This window comes from Populus alba, chromosome 5 (genome assembly GCF_005239225.2).
Source record: "Populus alba chromosome 5, ASM523922v2, whole genome shotgun sequence".
NCBI lineage: Eukaryota > Viridiplantae > Streptophyta > Magnoliopsida > Malpighiales > Salicaceae > Populus > Populus alba.
This window is the reverse complement of record NC_133288.1, coordinates 22,988,382-23,007,466: the sequence shown is the minus strand read 5'-3', so window position 1 is coordinate 23,007,466 and position 19,085 is coordinate 22,988,382. Positions and strand designations below refer to the sequence as shown.

Here is a 19,085-nt window from a genome sequence, read left to right as displayed (position 1 = left end):
GAGGGTGTTAACTTATTTTTCCTGCAAATTTCAAATTCCTTATCCTCGATGAAATCTATCTATATAGATGCATGATTGGACTTTCTTGCATAATCATGTGTTTCCAGCTAGCGGAGTGTGATGGATGGATGGAGAGGGGATCGATAGGCAAGAAGACACGTACATTTCTAAAGCTTCAAATTAAATCAACTCAACTCATGTGGTGGCTATCAGCTAGCTATCGTCGGCACAGATGATATATATCACTGTTCTACCATTGTTTTTATCGAGGAGATATTGGATGCATGCATGGGACAGAACACTGAGAGCTCGATCCTTCATACCGGACCTGACTGACCGGCCAAGTAAGACGGTGCTGGTATTAATTATTGCATAGAGATGGGAGAAAGGACGGAGGAGGGATCTTTAACACCTTTTTTTCAACACTCCCACCTAACTTGAGAGGCAACTACTGTTGTTATCATGAGTAGCGCTTTGTTCATGGACTGAAACGCAAGTCCATTAAGCAACCACAAAATATCTCTCAGCACTAACAACAAGTGCCTGTGCGTGTGCTTATTTTTGTCACTACAAGACAATTTTTTTGTCCAATGGCGATACAGCCTGTTCTCGTTGCTCCAAGGAAGTTCTGGGATTTCTGTCCTAATATACCAAGCCCCCCCCCCCCCCCCCCCTAAAAAAAAATCCGTGTTCTCGAGCAAGCAACGAAAGCATCTTAATTCAACGCAATTCATAGACACATTGAAATTGGACACCAATCAAACAAAGAAAAACATAAGAAGATGTCCTCCGAAATGACAATGTGAAGGTGACTTGACATCAACCTTGAACAGGATTTAATTACATCGATCATCAATCATTAAAGCCATTAAAATAACATAAAAACAAATTATTAATTTAATACTTTTCATAATAAATAATAATTTAAAAAAGTATTTCAAGCAACAACAAGTGCTAATGTTATGTCAAAGAGTCATTATTAAACTCGGTGTCAGCGCTTCGTGATAAGACTAAACTATTTTTTAAAAAAAATAATAATATTCAAGTATTAAAATGGATTAAGAAAATAAAATTATTCATAATAAATATATAACAACGCTAACACTATTTAAAACTAAACCAACATATAATATTTAATCAAATTTGTGGTCTAAATTATATAACTCAAAAAATCTGATAAAAACACAAAGAAAATCATAAAAAATTTTTTTAAAAAAATATATTAAATTTCTTAAATCAATATTAAAAGTCATTAGACTTGAAGTGCTCAATCTAAAAAAAATATAAAATTTAATTTCTAATAAATTAAATATCAAATGATGGAATTAAAAAAAAACTTCAATCATATAAAATAATAATTCAAAAAATAAGAATGAAAAATTACTACTACTACTACTATTATTATTTACTACTAGGAGCAGCAGCACACGCCACCTAAAGAGCATGGTAGCTCCTACGGACTTGCATGCGATGTAAACATGTCATCAACTTATTTAGATTAAAAATTATTATTTTAATATTTAAATTACAACACTATTTTTAACCAAACCAATAATAATAATAATAATAATAAAAAAAAAAAGATCTTAATACCCTTGATTTCTATGAATTAAATTCTTTTGATCTAAAGGTAAATGTGTAGTTATACTGTGTATTAAAAAATAAAAATATCTAAATACACCTACCGAAACAATTGAAATTTTTTACAGTTTTTTTATTATTTGAATGTTGATTAAAACGATGGATATATAAAAACATCATGAAACAAATGAATAATGAGTGAAAAAATAAAAATAAAACAATGAGTGAAAAGATTCCAAAACACTCTGGTTGAAAGTCAATCAATATTTGAGGCAAGAGTATGAACATCAATGTAATGAATAGTAAGGGTGTGTATATGGGTACATGAAAATCACATGCACTTTTAGACTCCGTTTGTTTGTAGGAAAGTAGTTTCTTTTTGGAAAGTAATTCTGGGAAAAGTAATTTTTCAATGTATGGTAGTGTTATGGAAAATAAACTGGAAAATAATTTATTAATGAATTAAATTTTTTTTCAAGTTTATCTAATATTTATATAAAATATTTAATCACTTACAATTGTCATAACCCAATTTTTGACCTTTTTATTTTTATTATTTAAAAAAAAAAGATGATGAAAAATAAAAATGAAAATAAATGAAGGATTAATTAAAATTTGGGTTAAAGGCAACATGATTGGAAGTTAAAGATTTAATTAAACTCTTGACTAGTTTAATTAATTAAATCAAGGGTTTAATTGGAGAATTGATTTAATTAAAATTTAGATTATTTTAATTAATGAAATCAAGAGTTTATTGAAGAATTAATGAGTTTGAGGACTTAATTAAACTTTGATTTAATCAAAAACCCACAGGTAATCTCCGCTTTTGCATTTTAATTCACTGCTACAATGCAAGCGAATTATAATTCACTTGCTACTGTGGCAAGTGAATTACAATTCGCTTGCCACTATAGCAAGTGAAGGCGTGCGCTACGCATGTCAAAAGAAAATTGTTTTCCTTTTTTAACAGAAAAAAAACACTTTCTTTCGAGAAACGTTATTAATTTAGGTGGATGAATTCAGTTTTCTTTTATTTTTTTTTTTGTCGCGAAACATAAAAAAAGCAATCAAACACGTTAAAATTCACTTTCAAAATGCAACTCTCTAACTTAACCACAAGCCACACGGGAACTAGAACGGCTTTCCAATTTAATATTTTATCACAGGTCTCCCTCTCTCGGGTAATATAGACAAAACTCTCTCTGGTCCCCAACTCCAAACATAATATACCCCCCCCCCCCCCCATCAAGTCAACATCCAATAAAAGAATAGAGAGAGGATATGAGGATATGGTTTTTAAACATTCGCATCAGAGCATATACCAAATATTAGGGTGGGGAGTAGCTTTCGCCTCCTTGTCATCAGAAGATACTGCCATGCTTGTATTGTACCGTGTGTGAGAGAGAGCACGAGCATCATCCATCTTCTCATCCCTCTCGCCCGCCCGCCCGCCTCCGGTAGTGATTGCAATTATAATAAATATTTATTCTCAAAGTTATTTTTTCTTGTAAATTTATTAAGATAATATATTTTTTATTTTTAAAAATTCATTTTTAATATTAACACCTACAAAACCATTAATAAAAATCAATTTGAAAATAAAACCAATCCCACAGCAAAGACAAACACACTTAATTTACAATAGCAGCTTTACAACTGTGCGATCTAATCAAATCTCACATGGGTACCGACAGCATTGGATCCCCCCCCCCCCATCCACAATCTTTTCTTTTCTATCTTTCAGGCTGTTTCTCTTTTATTTCCCTTTCAATTTCATTGCTGGACCACTCCCTTCTCTCTAAGATGCAACTGTGGATATATCCTTGCTGGATCTGTTGTATTTCATGTGACTCTTGACAAGTTGCCCTTGTGCAATGGCAGCCATTAGAGAGAGCTCCCCAGCTAAAACTGAACCAGCCACTATGTTGGCCAAGAGTACTGAGTTGGAGCCAGCTGACTCTCTGCTTGCACCCTTTACACCAAGTAAGTTCAGGCAAGCAGACTGGGATGCAAGTTGAGTTCCACCCCCAATTGTACCCACCTGATAGAAATACAAATCCTGTCAGCTTAAATCACCAATTACCAAATAAAAAACTCCAATAATGAAGGATCATAATTGTTCGAATAATTCAATAAACTCAATTCTAATAGTTTAAATCATTACATAAAGAAATCCACTTGTTTAAAGACTAATAGTTTAAGTACCTCAATGCTAGGCATAGTCACAGAGATGTGAAGATCCTTTCCATCATTGACAGCTTCCATCATGGTAATGCAGTTAGAACTCTCAACATTCTGTGCAGGATCCTGGCCAGTGGCTATGAAGATGGCAGAGACAACATTGCTGGCATGGGCATTAAATCCACCAAGAGCACCAGCAATAGCAGAACCAGCAAGATTCTTGAGCATGTTGAGCTCCACAAGGGAAGCCACACTTGTTTTCAACACCTTCTTTACTATCTCTTCCTCGATAATTGCCTCGCAAACAACAGATTTTCCACGTCCGCCAATCCAGTTTACAGCAGCAGGTTTCTTATCCGAACAGTAATTACCTAGCCAATTGTGAAAAAATAAAAAATCAATGAACTTCTATGAACACCAAAAAGACACTTCAACCTTAAATGATGAGGGTAATAGAAAATAATGGCTCGGCCCTGAAATGAAAAAAAGAGGTAAAAGGAGCGCCTATCCCAACTTTTTCAAAAGATGACCGTAAACTAGACAGATGTTCACACTCAAAACAACAATACTGGGATCCAGAACAATAATTTTGGGACAGCAAAATTATGACTCACATATGTCCAGTAAAAGCAAAAGCTAAAACAAAAGGTCACCAAGCAATACTCTTATACTCTTAAACGACAATAAATATCAAAAATAGCTAACCAATGTCAACACCAGGGAGTATATGAAGAAAAACTGCAAGACAAAGGCAGCTTCACCAACTAATGAAGTCTTTATGTGTGCGGTTAAGAAGAGACGAGGAAATCACCAGAGATGCCAATAACTTCCATGTCAGGGAAATCAGCCTGAAGGAAATCAAGCACATTCTGAACCCCTTTGGAGACCATGTTCATCCCCATTGCATCTCCAGTACTACATTTAAATCTGATATAAAGATTCTTCCCAGCCATAGCGCATTGAATTCCTTGAAGCCTCCCAAACCTACTTGACCTGCAAACATCGTTAAAAAGTAGGTGGTTGTCAAAAATGGAAATTCAACTTTTCTTTTCCTTCCATTACAATCTACATAACTCAAGTTTCCCTTTATCTTCTTGTTAAATAAACAAAGCAACTACATAGAATATCCGAAAATCCTAACCACCATAGATACTGGTAGACAGCCATCAACGTCAAAAATATCTAAAACACAGACAACTTAAAAGAGAATCCAATCAAAACTGACCTGTTAAAAACAGTGGACAGAGTATCAAAATTATCAGGATCCTCCAAGAACAACTTCAATTCTGAAGCTCGTTTCGCCGTCTCGAACCTAACAACAGGAGCTCTAGTCATTCCATCTGCGTACAATACACTGCTAGCCCCACCTGAAGCGTAAATCGCCTTACACCCTCTGTTCGTACTCGCGACCAAACAACCCTCCGTCGTCGCCATTGGGACCATAAACTCCATCCCGTTTAGCGACAAAGGGCCGGCAATCCCCACCGGGATCTGTACGTATCCCACCGGCATTTCGCAGCACTGTCCTAAAATCGAGTCATAATCAAATCCTTCAATAGGTAAACCCTCTAAGGACCTCCCTGTCGTCCTCTGTAACGCCTCCCGACGAATCACAGCCGCTCGTTTACAATCACCGAGCTTTGTTTCAAGCGAATAAGAAGGTAGTGTACCTTCCGTGACGGACTTTACGATTTCTTCATCTTCTACGGAGGCTAAAGGTGTAATTATTGTCTCAGGATTGGGTAGTTTGGGAATGGGATCGATACTTGCGGGAGGAGGGCAAGTAACAAGACGGTGATCTTTGTTGATGAGGAAATTAGGATTATGGGAACCTTCTAACTCCCACGCGTCATGAGAAGAGCGCGTGATGAATGTTTGAACGAAATCGATTCCAAAAAAACCTAAAAGGTAAATAAAGGAAGCCGTTAGGGAAATAATGGCGGCGATTTCGGGGAAAGTAACGACATGGAGTGGCGTAGAGTTACGGATCTTGTCACGCCAACGGTAGAGGAGGTAGTAGGCTACGGAGAAGAAAAGCGTGAAAAAAATGGCGTTTGTTAGGTAAAGAGGGAGGGGAAGCGCGTCTGATGCTTTCGGTGGCGATGATGGAGAGCTGTTGTCGATGGTAGGAGGAAGTCGCTTCTGATGGAGATGGTGACCACCACCATCTTGAGAGGAGGTGGGGCGTCGTGGTTTAGGTGGGCGGCGGCGGGTGTCCATCCGGATATGCCGGCGGAGATATTTAAACTGACAATTGCTTCTTCTTTGTGTTTTTTTTTTTTGTTTTTTTTTTTGCTTGAATTGAAATAGAAAGAGAAGGAGAGCAGTGGCGGGGCGTGTTGCTATAAGCTTGGAAGCCTGCCTGCCTGCGTGTATTGGCTGTGGTGAGCGTAAATGGAGAGCGTCAGGAGAATTTTATTAGGCAAGCAAGAGATGACACGTGTGGTACTTGACACATGTCTGACTGTTGTTTACTTCTCTGTTGACTCCCGTTGGCGCGTTACAAGAAGCTTCTCCTTGTTTGCATCAAATAAAACGTAGCTAGTATATTTTCCCGCCTTTCGCAGCGTGTTAATATAAATTTTTAAAAGATATTATAAATATAAAAAATATTTTAAAAATATTTTTAAACAAATTATATTTTTATATTTTTAAAAATATCTTTTTAAAAATAAAATTTTTATTTATTTATTTTAAATTAATATTTTTTTAATGTATTCATATTATTTTGATGTGTTAGTGTCAAAAATAATTTTTTAAAATAAAAAATATATATTATTTTGATGTATTTTTAAATAAAAAGCACCTTGAAAAACAACCATTACCACATTCTCGAATACTCTCTAATAAGTTAATTTTTAAACCTCCACTTAACTCCCTGTCAGACCCGAGATACTTGAATTTAATAATCATGAAAAATAAAAAAAATATATGGGTTTAATAACAATGTTAGATTTAATCTATTAGCCCGCACTATGCAGTGGGCTTAAACAAATTTTTTAAAAATATAAAAATATATTAAGAGTGTGAAAAATTCTTTAATTGTTTTATTGAACTAACTTAATGACTCAATTTTAAAATCTCTTAACTTAACTATTTGTTCAACTCGAGTTTAAAACTAAATTGTGCAGGAGTCATTTCAAATTAAATTGATTAATTTCATGAATTCAAATACAATCTTGATAATTGATAAAAATATGACATAACTTTAGAGAAAAAATATTTTACAATAAAAACTATTAGGAACAATGACATATTGAATTAAACTTAGTTCTCTCGTGAACCATGTCATGGACTCTATTGACTTTACTTAACTTGTTTTTTATAAAACATTTTTTTTAATTATAGGATAAAATACTTGGTATTAAAATTAAGAATCAACTGAAAAATAAAATTTTATTTGAAACAACGATAATCCTCTAAAAAAAAAAACCCATTGATATTATTCCTCAACCAAATCAAGAAAAAATTATTAAAAAAAATTAATGAAAAAAACATCAATATGATACTATAACTATAATAATTGTTTTTATCCCATAAGTTTTATTGATTCTTTCATGTTTTCAATATCATCGTAACATGAAACTCATGATTATTAGGCAGAAATTTTTTTTTTCTAAAACTAAAATTTTTAAAAATTTACATGAAAAAATTGATCCATTTTTTTATTTAAAAAAACTGACGAATGACAATAAAAACATCTCTAATAACAAAAGTTCACTTGGAAGAGCCAAATTATTAACATAGTTTTTAAATTATATAAATATATATTTTTTGCATGCATTATTTTAACAATCCATCTGTGTTTTGATATATCTTATATTAATATTTTTTGTTCTTTTGAGAAAAGCCATTGAAAAAAAAAGTTATGAAGGCGAAGTCACGAATCTTTAATTAAATGATTTATTTTAATGTTTTTGGATTTTTAAATAAATATACATGGATGATTTTTTATTTGGATTTTAGCTTTTCATTTAATTATAGCTGCAAAATTAAGAAATAAAAATTAAATTGCTTGTTTTATTTTTTAGGAAGCTGCACTGAGTAATAGACAAAGATAGCATTATATATAAGATAAGAGTTTAATATCAGCTATTATCATGTTTATCAAAATTATTAGAGACTGGTTTCCTTGTCTGATATATAAACTGAAGAAGTATATATTCGTTGATAAAATAAAATAAAAAACATATAGAGTAGTGGTTGTTTTTTTCCCATTTAAGGAGCAGTGCTTTTTAAAAAAAAAAGTCCATATTTTGAGGCCTTTCCTTGGACAAGAAAAGAAAAAAAAATAACGATATCATCTATAATCTAAATAATTGATTTATATAAGAAGTTTATTTTAATTTATTTGATTATCGATCATTCTTTTTAATTAATGTAATTGCCGCTCCAACTTTTCATAATAACTCTCCAAGTATTTCAATTGTGCTTTTACAAAGAAGTGAAGGTACTTTTCTTTCTATTTTTTTTACTAAGCAAATCTCAAAAAATGACCCGTAATCATACTGGTAGTCTTAACTTTATTTTTAATAATTTTTCACATGAATTTTATTTTTTAAAATTTATAAATCTTTTTTGAAGTGTTAGATAATAATATAAATTATATCTTAAGATATTATATAACAATTTAAGTTATTGGGTTAAGATAATTCTTTGATATAGTATCAGAGCCTTGATAACCAAATAATCACGAGTTTGAATCTCACCATCTCTATTTATTTGATAAAAATTATACACAAGATAATGTAGGTTTATGTAAGTTTCAAGTCCAAAGGATTTTTATTTGAGGAAACGTGTTAAAGAATAATATAAATTATATTTTAAGATTTTATTTAATAATTTAAATTATTGAATTAAGATGATTTTTATAAAGTTTTCTTTTCATGCTAATTCCATACAGAATATATTTTTTAAAAATAAAAATGAAATATTTTCGTAAGATTCCAGTGCTTAATATCAAATAATTCTAACGTAAAAATTTTATTGAGAGATCCAGATTATTTGGAAAAAAAAAATTGATGCTGAAAAAAGTAATAATCAAGATCCTGTTGTTGTCACTGTTTGTTTGGAGTAGCTGCCAGTTGCTGGCTTGCTGCCCTCTGTGTCTTTTGGGCTGGCTGAGCTTCTGCCATCTGTAATCATTGATGTGCTGCTTCTTGATTCATGACATGATCATGATTCATGCATGCGCCTCCGGCTCACGTGAGATCCAGGCAAGCAACTATTTGTGGGACCCCTTTTTCCCTTCAATTATTAGGTTTTACGAGCATGTTATCACGTGCTCATCGCCCAGGGGAGTTCATGATCAATTATTGACCGGTCTCCCTTTACATGGAAGAGCTGGGATAATTAGGGTCTGTTTGGTATTACAATTGATGTTGTGGTTGTGGTTTTAAAAAAATTATTTTATAAAAAGTACTTTTAGTTGAGGTTGGTTTGAAAAAATATATGTTTAGTTAAAACTGTGGTTGAAATTGAGGTTGAACAAAAAGTAGTTTAATGTGTTTGGTTAAAAAAATGCTTTTCAAATTGAGGTTATAAAACAATTTGAAAATATTTTTAATTTAAATATGGTAGATTTAACTACTATTATTACATCATGAAATAAATAATATTGATATCAAATATTTTTTATTATTCAATTAAATTATTTGTAATATCATCACATACAAAATTTATCCAACAATGACTATATTTTTCTTGGTTTCTTAAGCATGCAACAATAAAAACTGAATTTTTTTTTACATCATCAAGCGATATCCTTTTAATTTTTTGAATAAAACACAATTAAAATAAAAATAAAAACTGATTTTTTTTTAGCTGGGTCAGACCCAGCAAGAACATAATTGGACTATAGTTTATGTAGTGTTATTAAATAATATTATATACTAGTTTTCGAGTAAAACTCAATTTTTTTTAAAAAAAAATTACAATTTCATTACGTACAAAATTCTTTTGATAAAGACTATAATTTTCATAATTTTTTTAGCGTATAATAAAATTAGATAAAATATTATCAGGAATAAAATTGAGATTACAGTACAAGTAAATTTAATTCACCTTAAACTATTTTTTTTAACAAATAAAAAAAATATTATTCACGTTCATGAGTGAAATCAATTAATTGAGTTGTTTTTTTTTTTTTTTTTTTTAAAAAAAAAAAAAAAAAAACGAAACTTCTCAGGTGAACAGTGCGAGTGAATTAATTCACTCGCACTGGTTTTCTAATTTTTTTTTTTTTTTTAAAAAAAAATAAGAAACTGCTACAGTGGAGCCATGCTTCACTGTTGCGTTTTATTTTCAGACGAGAAACAGCATTTTGCTGCTTCTCAGAAACCGCAGGTTTCATGTGGGTCCTACCCACTAAAAGCAGGTGCATTACGCTAACCAAACATTAATTAACATGGCTGCGGGTGAACCTCACCCGCAGCCACGTTATCAAACACCACCTTAAGAGTTAGTAAAAAAGTCAAGGTATTCATAATACTAAGAAATAAAATAGATTTTAATTAATCTCATTGATTGATTTAGCTTTTTTTTTTTATATATAGATGATCTTTAATTGAAAATATATTAATATAATATTAGAGTATTAAAATCATAAAAAGTTATATAAGGTTTTATTACTATTTTGATATAAGAAAGTACGAAGATAATGAAAGTAAAGATAATATATATATATATATATATATATATATATATATTCTATCTTTAAAGTACATAAATTAATTATAAAATTGTTATAAAAATAAATTCATTTTATATTTTTATTCTTATATTCTCAGAAGAAACATGTTTACATGTTTTTTAATGTTATGAAACATCAATCAAACGCGGTTCAAATCACACTCGAAAAAATCCATATACCAAGTGCCCACGAGCCAGCATGTATCAGGTCCATCGACTATATATTAAGGATAGAAGTGGTCCGTCAACAATATAATTAATTTGATGATTATGATGTTATCTGCTTTGGATCAATCTGAAGATTGAGAATACTACAAGGTTATGATAGGTAATGCAAGCAACAAAGTGATTGTCCCATTACCTTATGAGAATTTTATTAGAAATATAATATAAATTATATTTTAAAATATTATTTAATAATTTAAATTATTAAATTATGATGTTTTTAACATAATATCGGAACCTGAATAATCAAGCGATCACAAGTTCGAATCTCACAATTTATATTTATTTTATAATGTGAGTTTATGTAAGTTTCAAACTCAAAAGATTTTCATTTAAAAAGATATGTTAAAAAATAATATAATTTATATTTTAAAATTTAATTTAATAATTTAAATTATTAGATTAAAATGATTTTTTTAATAAAATTTACACTGCAGTAGTAAATAAATAGGCATCAACGGCGGCAATGCTAATGACTCACCGGCGTTTCCCTGTTAATTTTGCTATTCGAAACTCAGCTTTGTATAAATGCGTCAGTGAGGATGTGATCGATCAGTGCTTAATCCTACCATCAACCTTACTATATATTAAGGAAATCAAAAGTTAGTATGACGTGGGGGTGAATATGATCATATTTTTCTTTTATACACTTATGTTTCATATTTATCAAACTCCAACCATTAATTGTTTCCAGGTATTTTTAGCTAACATAACCACCAAATGAAAACATCTTTTTTGAGCATGCATACATAAATACTCATGAAGTCCTAAAAAATAAGACTTTGATAGTTTATACTTGTGTTTGGTAGATCAACGTGACTTGTAACTAATACCTGTAAGATATTTTTTTGGTGACTATAAAGACTCTTCAATGCTTAAATAAATAATTTTTTAAAGATAAAATAAAATAATATTTCAGAGAAAGATGCTCTGAAAATATATATGCAGTAAAAAAAAAGATTGTGAACCTTTATTTTAAAGGTCTTGTGGTGTATTTATAACTCATAAATATTATTATTTTATGAAGAAAAAAAGCTAGAGTGTAACTTCATCTTCATGATATTTTGAGTTGTATTATGAACTGTAATTCATTCATTTCATTCAACTAAAAAATTATATTATGGTTGGTAATAAAAAACTTTAAATATTTTTGGTGGATTATAAATTTGTTTGATTAATTCTATCTATTAAAAATTAATTCAGCTACATCTGATCCAGCATGGTTGTTACTTGACACAACAATTTTATAAAAATTTATACCCATAAATATGTTCAATCACTTTCAACGTAGTGTTTTTTAATGGTGATAGAGTTTCACGGGAGTGGAGGATGCATCCTCCAACTTCACCTCTTTATGAAGTATTTTTAGGCTCTATTTATCTGTTTTATTTTAGAAAATGGCTTTATATATATATCCACCTTCATTTATATCGAAGAGGTTATTTTTTATTCCCATACCTATTTTCTCAAAGGCGGAACACCGATGGAGGCCCACGTAATTATTTTTTTTTGTGACTAATTTGTATTAAATAAAACACATAAATTATAGAAAAATAAAAATATTTTACGTCTATCAAATGAAGTTAATCAAGGTAATTTTTTTTTAAAAAAAATACTACATTTGCATATTACTTCTTTTATACACATACCACATCATTTATCAGTGTTATACTACATCATTAATTAGATTATTTTTTAATGTAAAAATATATTTATTTATTGCTAATATTTTTTATAGTAAAAAAATTAAACAGTATAAAAGTTAATCCGATATAATCTGGTTGACTTAACGAGTCCAAAAAATAATCCGAACAACTAATAAAAATATAATTTGATTAAAAAAAATTCAAGATAACATTTAAAAATATATTTAAATGGAAATATATTGAATCGACTTGGATCAACTTGTTAAATCTACAACTCTAATCATGACAACCAATAAAAAATAAATCAAAATAAATTATAAAGTCTAATTTCTAATTAACACAATGTTGAATGATGAAATTAAAAAAAAAAATTAATAAAAGGACAAAAAATGACCCTAGTAAATCCAGATTAATGTATCAAACCCGCAATTTATGAAATTCAATTCTCAATCAACTGAATATTGAATGATAAAATTAAAAAAAAAAATCTATTTAAAAATAACACAAAAATATTTGAGTCAACTCAAGTTAACCAGACAAACTCATGATTCGAGTCATAACAATATGATATCCTAAAAAAAAAAAAAACCAAAAATCGACCCCAAGTCAACCCCTAGTTAACCTACCATATTTGCGACCCAAATCATTAGATTAGGATAAACTTATAAAAAATAAATTAAAATAAATTATAAAATATAATTCTCAATTAATTTATTAAATTAAAAACGTTTCAAATAAGAAAAGATGATCAGAATAAAATTTTAGTTGACTATTAAATCTGTGACTTACACATCATGATGCTGCTTTTATCATTTATGCATGGTAAATGAACCATGCCAATCTATGCTCGTTCTTATGATTCCCAGTTAGTGTTCTGTAAAGATTCGAGCAGTAATGAGGACAGTTCCATACCAAGTGCCATTACAATCGCATCCCATTAATATATAATTGTAGACATCGATCTACCCCTTCCTTTTCGTTTTTTACTCTGTGATCTCTAAGCATTTCATTTTCAAAATTCAATTTCGGACTGCTTTCTAGCTGTGGCTGCATTTTAAACATTATTTTATCAATTTGGCAGCTAGTGATTGTCAAGAGTGTTAGTTTAATATGTGACATTATTTTATTCATGTGTTTGGATGGGTGTGTATATATATATTATAAATAAAAGTTTAATTTATCTTTAGTATTTATATAATATTATATTAATAAATTCAAAGTAAGGATAAAATCCATGAGATAAAAAAAATTATAAAGTTATTATAATTATGAGATTCTTATTGCATCAAAACATTGCTTTTAAAATGTTTCTGGTTAATGCTCTCTTAAATATTAGACATTCATTAGAACCATAAAACTTATATATATTATGTTATTTTCTATATATAAAAAAAACAATTGTTCTCATAAACTGAGGTATGAGAAATACCTAGAACTAATATGTAGATGATTGTCATAAGAATATATATTAAATTGACACGTGTAATAATTTCATATGAAGAGATTATATATATATATATATATATATATGAAAAAGCTCATGTGATGATTGTGTAAGTGATCTATAGATTAGAAATCACTAAATCATCTTATATAAAAAATGTTATGTTTTGATTTTGTTATATATTATTTTAGTCGAGATAACAAAAAGACAGACATTAGGTATATTCAAATCTTATTCAAACAATAAATGATTATTATATAAAGAAACAAATATGATTTAACATGACATACATATTTTATATTTTAATGTTAAATTACAACATTATTGATGAAAGGATATTAATTACACTGACATAACAATCACTAAATTGTTAAGTTAAACCACTAATGACTTTTCCAGTAATTGGAGAATCATAACATATTTTTAGACAATGCACTTTATCTTAAAAATATAAATTAATTAATTGTTTTATTGGTAATAAATTAAATTATTTAATTATAATTATAATTTATGTTTTGGTCAATATATTAGAAATCTAATGGGTCACACACATATTAAGAATTATTAGTCAGAAATTAAACTGTGATGATTTAATTAAGTATGATTGATTAAATATATTTTAGAAATTAAGAATTAAAATATAAATTAATATAGAGATTATATTTATAGACTTATAAAATTAAAAAAGGACTTGATTGAGTTAATTTTTAAAAATTATTCTGAATTAATATATGGATATTATTCAGGGAAATTGATATTTTTCCAATTTATAGGATTTTTTCAGATTTTCTATAAATAATAAGTTATGTTTTTTATTTAAGAGTTATTGTCTGTTAGATATAAGAACTACAAAAGCACAAAATTAAAGCTAACATTTTGCATATCAATCCTTCTCTTCTAAATAGAGAATTATGAAATTTCTAACAAGTGTTTCAGGTTTATCATTAGAGACCAGATAATTAGATAATTTATAATTTATAACAAATTAATTTTTAAAGAATTATTCAAAGCTGAAAAAAATTACATCTTCAAGTAAAAATTCTTAAACAATCTGTCTCATAAAATCTTAAAAACTCTCTAATAATTTTGTTAGTAATTTTGTTTTATAATTTATACTGCATGTGATATTCTGTAAGACCAACAAAAAGCTCTTTGACAATATTAAGAAGCGGAAGCATGATCACTTGAAATCTGAAACGCTTTAAGGCAGAGTTACTGGGTTACAGCTCTCTATCTTCTGCTATTCAAGGATGCCAAGTAGTCTTTCATGTTGCTAGTCCTGTTCCCTCCACGACAGGAGCGAACCCTGAGGTAAGAATGCCTATCTTCAAACTTTTTTTATAAAATCACTTGGTGTTTCTCGGTGATTGATCAACAAATGTGCTCTCTTGTCGTGATTTTAGGCAGAAGTGATCGAACCAGCTATAAAGGGCACATTGAATGTGCTGAAAGCATGTTCTAAAGCCAAGGTTAAGCGAGTCGTCGCTGTGTCCTCCGTCCTGAAGAGTTTCAAATTCTCTGTAGCGTTCTCCAATTTCTTCAGATGAGCATTCTTGCCGTCACCTTTCAAGGAGATTAATAGTAGATAAGAACAAAAGAAGATTAGTCTATGTTTTTTGTCCTTGATACTGGACTTAGAAAACGATGCCTTCTCAAGATTCGACGGGATATCAACATTGTCATCGGGATTAGATATTCCTGTTAAATAATATTTATGTAGTATTATTTATTAAGGGTAGAATAGTACTTTCAGTTTAACCTATATATACTTTATTTGTATTTAGGTTAAGACTAAGCATTCATAATATACAGATTATTCAGAATTTTAGCCTCCCTTTTGTGTTTGATCTCAATAAGTTTAACATGATATCAGAGCTGGTTTTATGAAACGAGGCTTAATCCCAAATACAGCTTCGCGGATCCAACTTCTGCAAAATTAGGTATTTCGACAGTTTCTGCAATTATTTTGGTATTTCGTCTTCCCTTCAGCATCTGCAATTTGGTATTTGCGTTCAGTTTTTGCAAATTTGTTTTGTGTTTTGGAGTAATCGTATAATTTCGAGAAGAGATTTGTTTAGTTTCTGCAATTTAGTATTTTGTTTCCACTGCTTTTGCATTCTGGTTATTTGTGATTGCTGATTATGGCTACTGAAAGAGATGATTCACTTCAGTCTGTGAGTGTGAGGTTGGATGGGAAGAATTATTCGTATTGGAGTTATGTGATGAGAAATTTTCTTAAGGGTAAGAAGATGTGGGGGTATGTTAGTGGGACTTATATGATACCTAAGAATGTTGAGGAGGGAGATGTTGTTTTGATAGATACATGGGAAGCAAATAATGCAAAGATCATTACTTGGATCAACAATTCTGTTGAGCATTCAATAGGTATGCAGTTGGCGAAGTATGAGACAACAAAAGAGGTTTGGGATCATCTGCAAAGGTTATTCACACAATTAAATTTTGCAAAACAGTATCAATTAGAGAATGACATACGAGCTCTTCATCAGAAGAATATGAGTATCCAAGAGTTTTATTCTGCTATGACAGATCTTTGGGATCAATTGGCTCTTACAGAATCGGCAGAATTAAAGGCATGTGGTGCCTATATTGAGCGTAGAGAGCAGCAACGATTGGTACAATTTTTAACAGTACTTCGCAGTGATTTCGAAGGACTTAGGGGTTCAATTCTGCATCGTTCTCCATTGCCTTCTGTTGACTCTATTGTTAGTGAGTTATTGGCTGAAGAAATACGTCTTCAGTCTTATTCTGAAAAGGGAATTTTTTCTGCTTCGAATCCTTCAGTATTAGCAGTGCCTTCTAAGCCATTCTCTAATCATCAGAATAAGCCTTACACAAGGGTTGGCTTCGATGAGTGCAGTTTCTGTAAGCAGAAAGGTCATTGGAAGGCTCAGTGTCCTAAGTTGAGACAGCAGAATCAAGCTTGGAAGTCTGGCAATCAGTCACAATCTAATGCTCATAGACCACCTCAGGGTTTATTAAACCACCACACCACAATACTGCCAGCAGTAGCTTCCTCAAGTTCTATTTACCGATCCTAATATATTTGGCTGAGCAATTTCAGAAGTTTCTCTCCTTGCAGCCACAAGCAATGTCCGCTTCTTCTTCCATAGGTCAGTTGCATCATAGTTCCTCAGGTATGTCACACTCTGAATGGGTCTTGGATTCTGGTGCTTCTCATCATATGTCTCCAGATTCCTCATCTTTTACCTCTGTTTCCCCTTTGTCCTCCATTCCTGTTATGACTGTTGATGGCACTCCTATGCCCTTAGCAGGTGTTGGTTCTGTTGTCACACCTCACTTGTCTCTCCCTAATGTTTATCTTATTCCAAAACTCAAATTGAATCTTGCGTCTGTTGGTCAAATATGTGATTCTGGTGATTATTTAGTCATGTTTTCTGGTTCATTTTGCTGTATACAGGATCTGCAGTCTCAGAAGCTAATTGGGACAGGCCGTAGAGAGAATGGACTATATATTTTGGATGAGTTAAAAGTGCTAGTTGCTGCTGCTGCCGCTGCTGCTACTACAGTTGATTTGTCTTCTTTTCGTTTGAGTCTTTCATCTTCTAGTTTTTATTTATGACATTCCCGTCTAGGTCATGTTTCATCTTCTCGTTTGAGATTTTTGGCATCCGCAGGAGCTTTAGGAAATTTGAAAACTTGTGACATTTCGGATTGTAGTGGATGTAAATTGGCAAAATTTTCCGCCTTACCTTTTAATCGAAGTATTTCTGTTTCTTCTTCACCATTTGATTTGATTCATTCTGATGTATGGGGACCTTCTCCTGTTGCCACAAAAGGAGGGTCTCGATATTATGTCTCTTTTATTGATGATCATACTCGTTATTGTTGGGTTTATTTAATGAAACATCGTTCTGAATTTTTTGAGATATATGCAGCTTTTCGAGCTCTTATCAAAACTCAACATTCTGCTGTGATTAAATGTTTTAGGTGTGATTTGGGTGGGGAATACACCTCTAATAAATTTTGCCAATTGCTTGCCTTAGATGGAACCATCCACCAAACTTCTTGTACAGATACTCCTGAGCAAAATGGTGTTGCTGAAAGAAAACATAGGCACATTGTTGAAACTGCTCGTTCTCTCTTGTTGTCTGCCCTTGTTCCTAGTGAGTTTTGGGGAGAAGCTGTTCTTACTGCTGTAAGTTTAATTAATACAATTCCATCTTCTCATAGTTCGGGTCTATCTCCTTTTGAAAAGTTATATGGGTATGTTCATGATTATTCCTCATTTAGAGTCTTTGGTTGTACTTGTTTCGTTCTTCGTCCTCATGTAGAACGAAGTAAGTTATCCTCTCGATCCGCTATTTGTGTTTTTCTAGGCTATGGTGAAGGTAAAAAGGGTTATCGTTGTTTTGATCCAATAACTCAGAAACTTTATGTGTCTCGTCATGTTGTCTTCCTTGAGCATATACCTTTCTTTTCTATTCCATCCACTACTCATAACCTGACCAAATCTGATGTTATTAGTATAGATCCGTTTTCTGAGGATTCTGATATCTCTCCCCATGTTCGATCAATTTGTACTCATAACTCTGCAGGTACTGGTACTTTACTCTCTGGCACACCTGCTCCATTCTCATCTACAGCCCCTCAAGCTTCATCTGAGATTGTGGATCCACCTCCACGTCAGTCCATCCGTATTCGTAAGTCTACAAAACTACCAGATTTTGCTTATTCTTGTTATTCTTCATCATTTACTTCCTTTTTAGCTTCTATTCATTGTCTCTTTGAGCCCTCTTCCTATAAAGAGGCAATTCTTGATCCGCTTTGGCAGCAAGCTATGGATGAGGAACTTTCTGCTTTGTATAAGACAGATACTTGGGATCTGGTTCTTCTACCTCCTGGTAAGAGTGTTGTTGGTTGTCGTTGGGTGTATAAGATCAAGACTAATTCTGATGGGTCTATTGAGCGATACAAAACTAGGCTGGTTGCAAAAGGATACTCTCAACAGTATGGTATGGACTATGAGGAGACATTTGCCCCGGTTGCAAAAATGACTACTATTCGTACTCTTATTGCTGTAGCTTCGATTCGTCAATGGCATATTTCTCAGCTTGATGTTAAAAATGCCTTCTTGAATGGAGATCTTCAAGAAGAAGTTTATATGGCACCCCCTCCTGGTATTTCACATGACTCTGGATATGTTTGTAAGCTTAAGAAAGCATTATATGGTCTCAAACAAGCACCTCGTGCTTGGTTTGAGAAAATTCTCTATTGTGATCTCGTTCTTTGGCTTTGTTTCTAGCAGTCATGATTCTGCTCTTTTTATCAAGTGCACT

General features: G+C 31.3%; 1 protein-coding gene across 1 annotated transcript; it reads right to left on the bottom strand.

Annotated features, from left to right (window-relative positions):
- Nucleotides 1–3,154: 3,154 nt before the first annotated feature.
- Nucleotides 3,155–6,164, bottom strand: LOC118061881 (3-hydroxy-3-methylglutaryl-coenzyme A reductase 1). The gene is made up of 4 exons (XM_035075492.2): nucleotides 4,988–6,164; nucleotides 4,574–4,755; nucleotides 3,787–4,133; nucleotides 3,155–3,622 (listed from the first exon to the last, which is right to left on the bottom strand). Exons 1-4 carry the CDS (start codon nucleotides 5,980–5,982, stop codon nucleotides 3,380–3,382), a joined length of 1,767 nt encoding a protein of 588 aa, XP_034931383.1. The 5' UTR covers nucleotides 5,983–6,164; the 3' UTR covers nucleotides 3,155–3,379.
- Nucleotides 6,165–19,085: the final 12,921 nt, after the last annotated feature.

What these genes read in the sequence shown, in the direction of transcription:
- LOC118061881 (XM_035075492.2), bottom strand. Translation starts at nt 5,982, where the DNA reads ATGGACACCCGCCGCCGCCCACCTAAACCACGACGCCCCACCTCCTCT. An exon ending in CTGTCCACTGTTTTTAACAG is followed by an intron (nt 4,756 to 4,987) that starts GTCAGTTTTGAT and finishes CGATGTTTGCAG; the next exon opens with GTCAAGTAGGTTTGGGAGGC. An exon ending in TGACTATGCCTAGCATTGAG is followed by an intron (nt 3,623 to 3,786) that starts GTACTTAAACTA and finishes TATTTCTATCAG; the next exon opens with GTGGGTACAATTGGGGGTGG.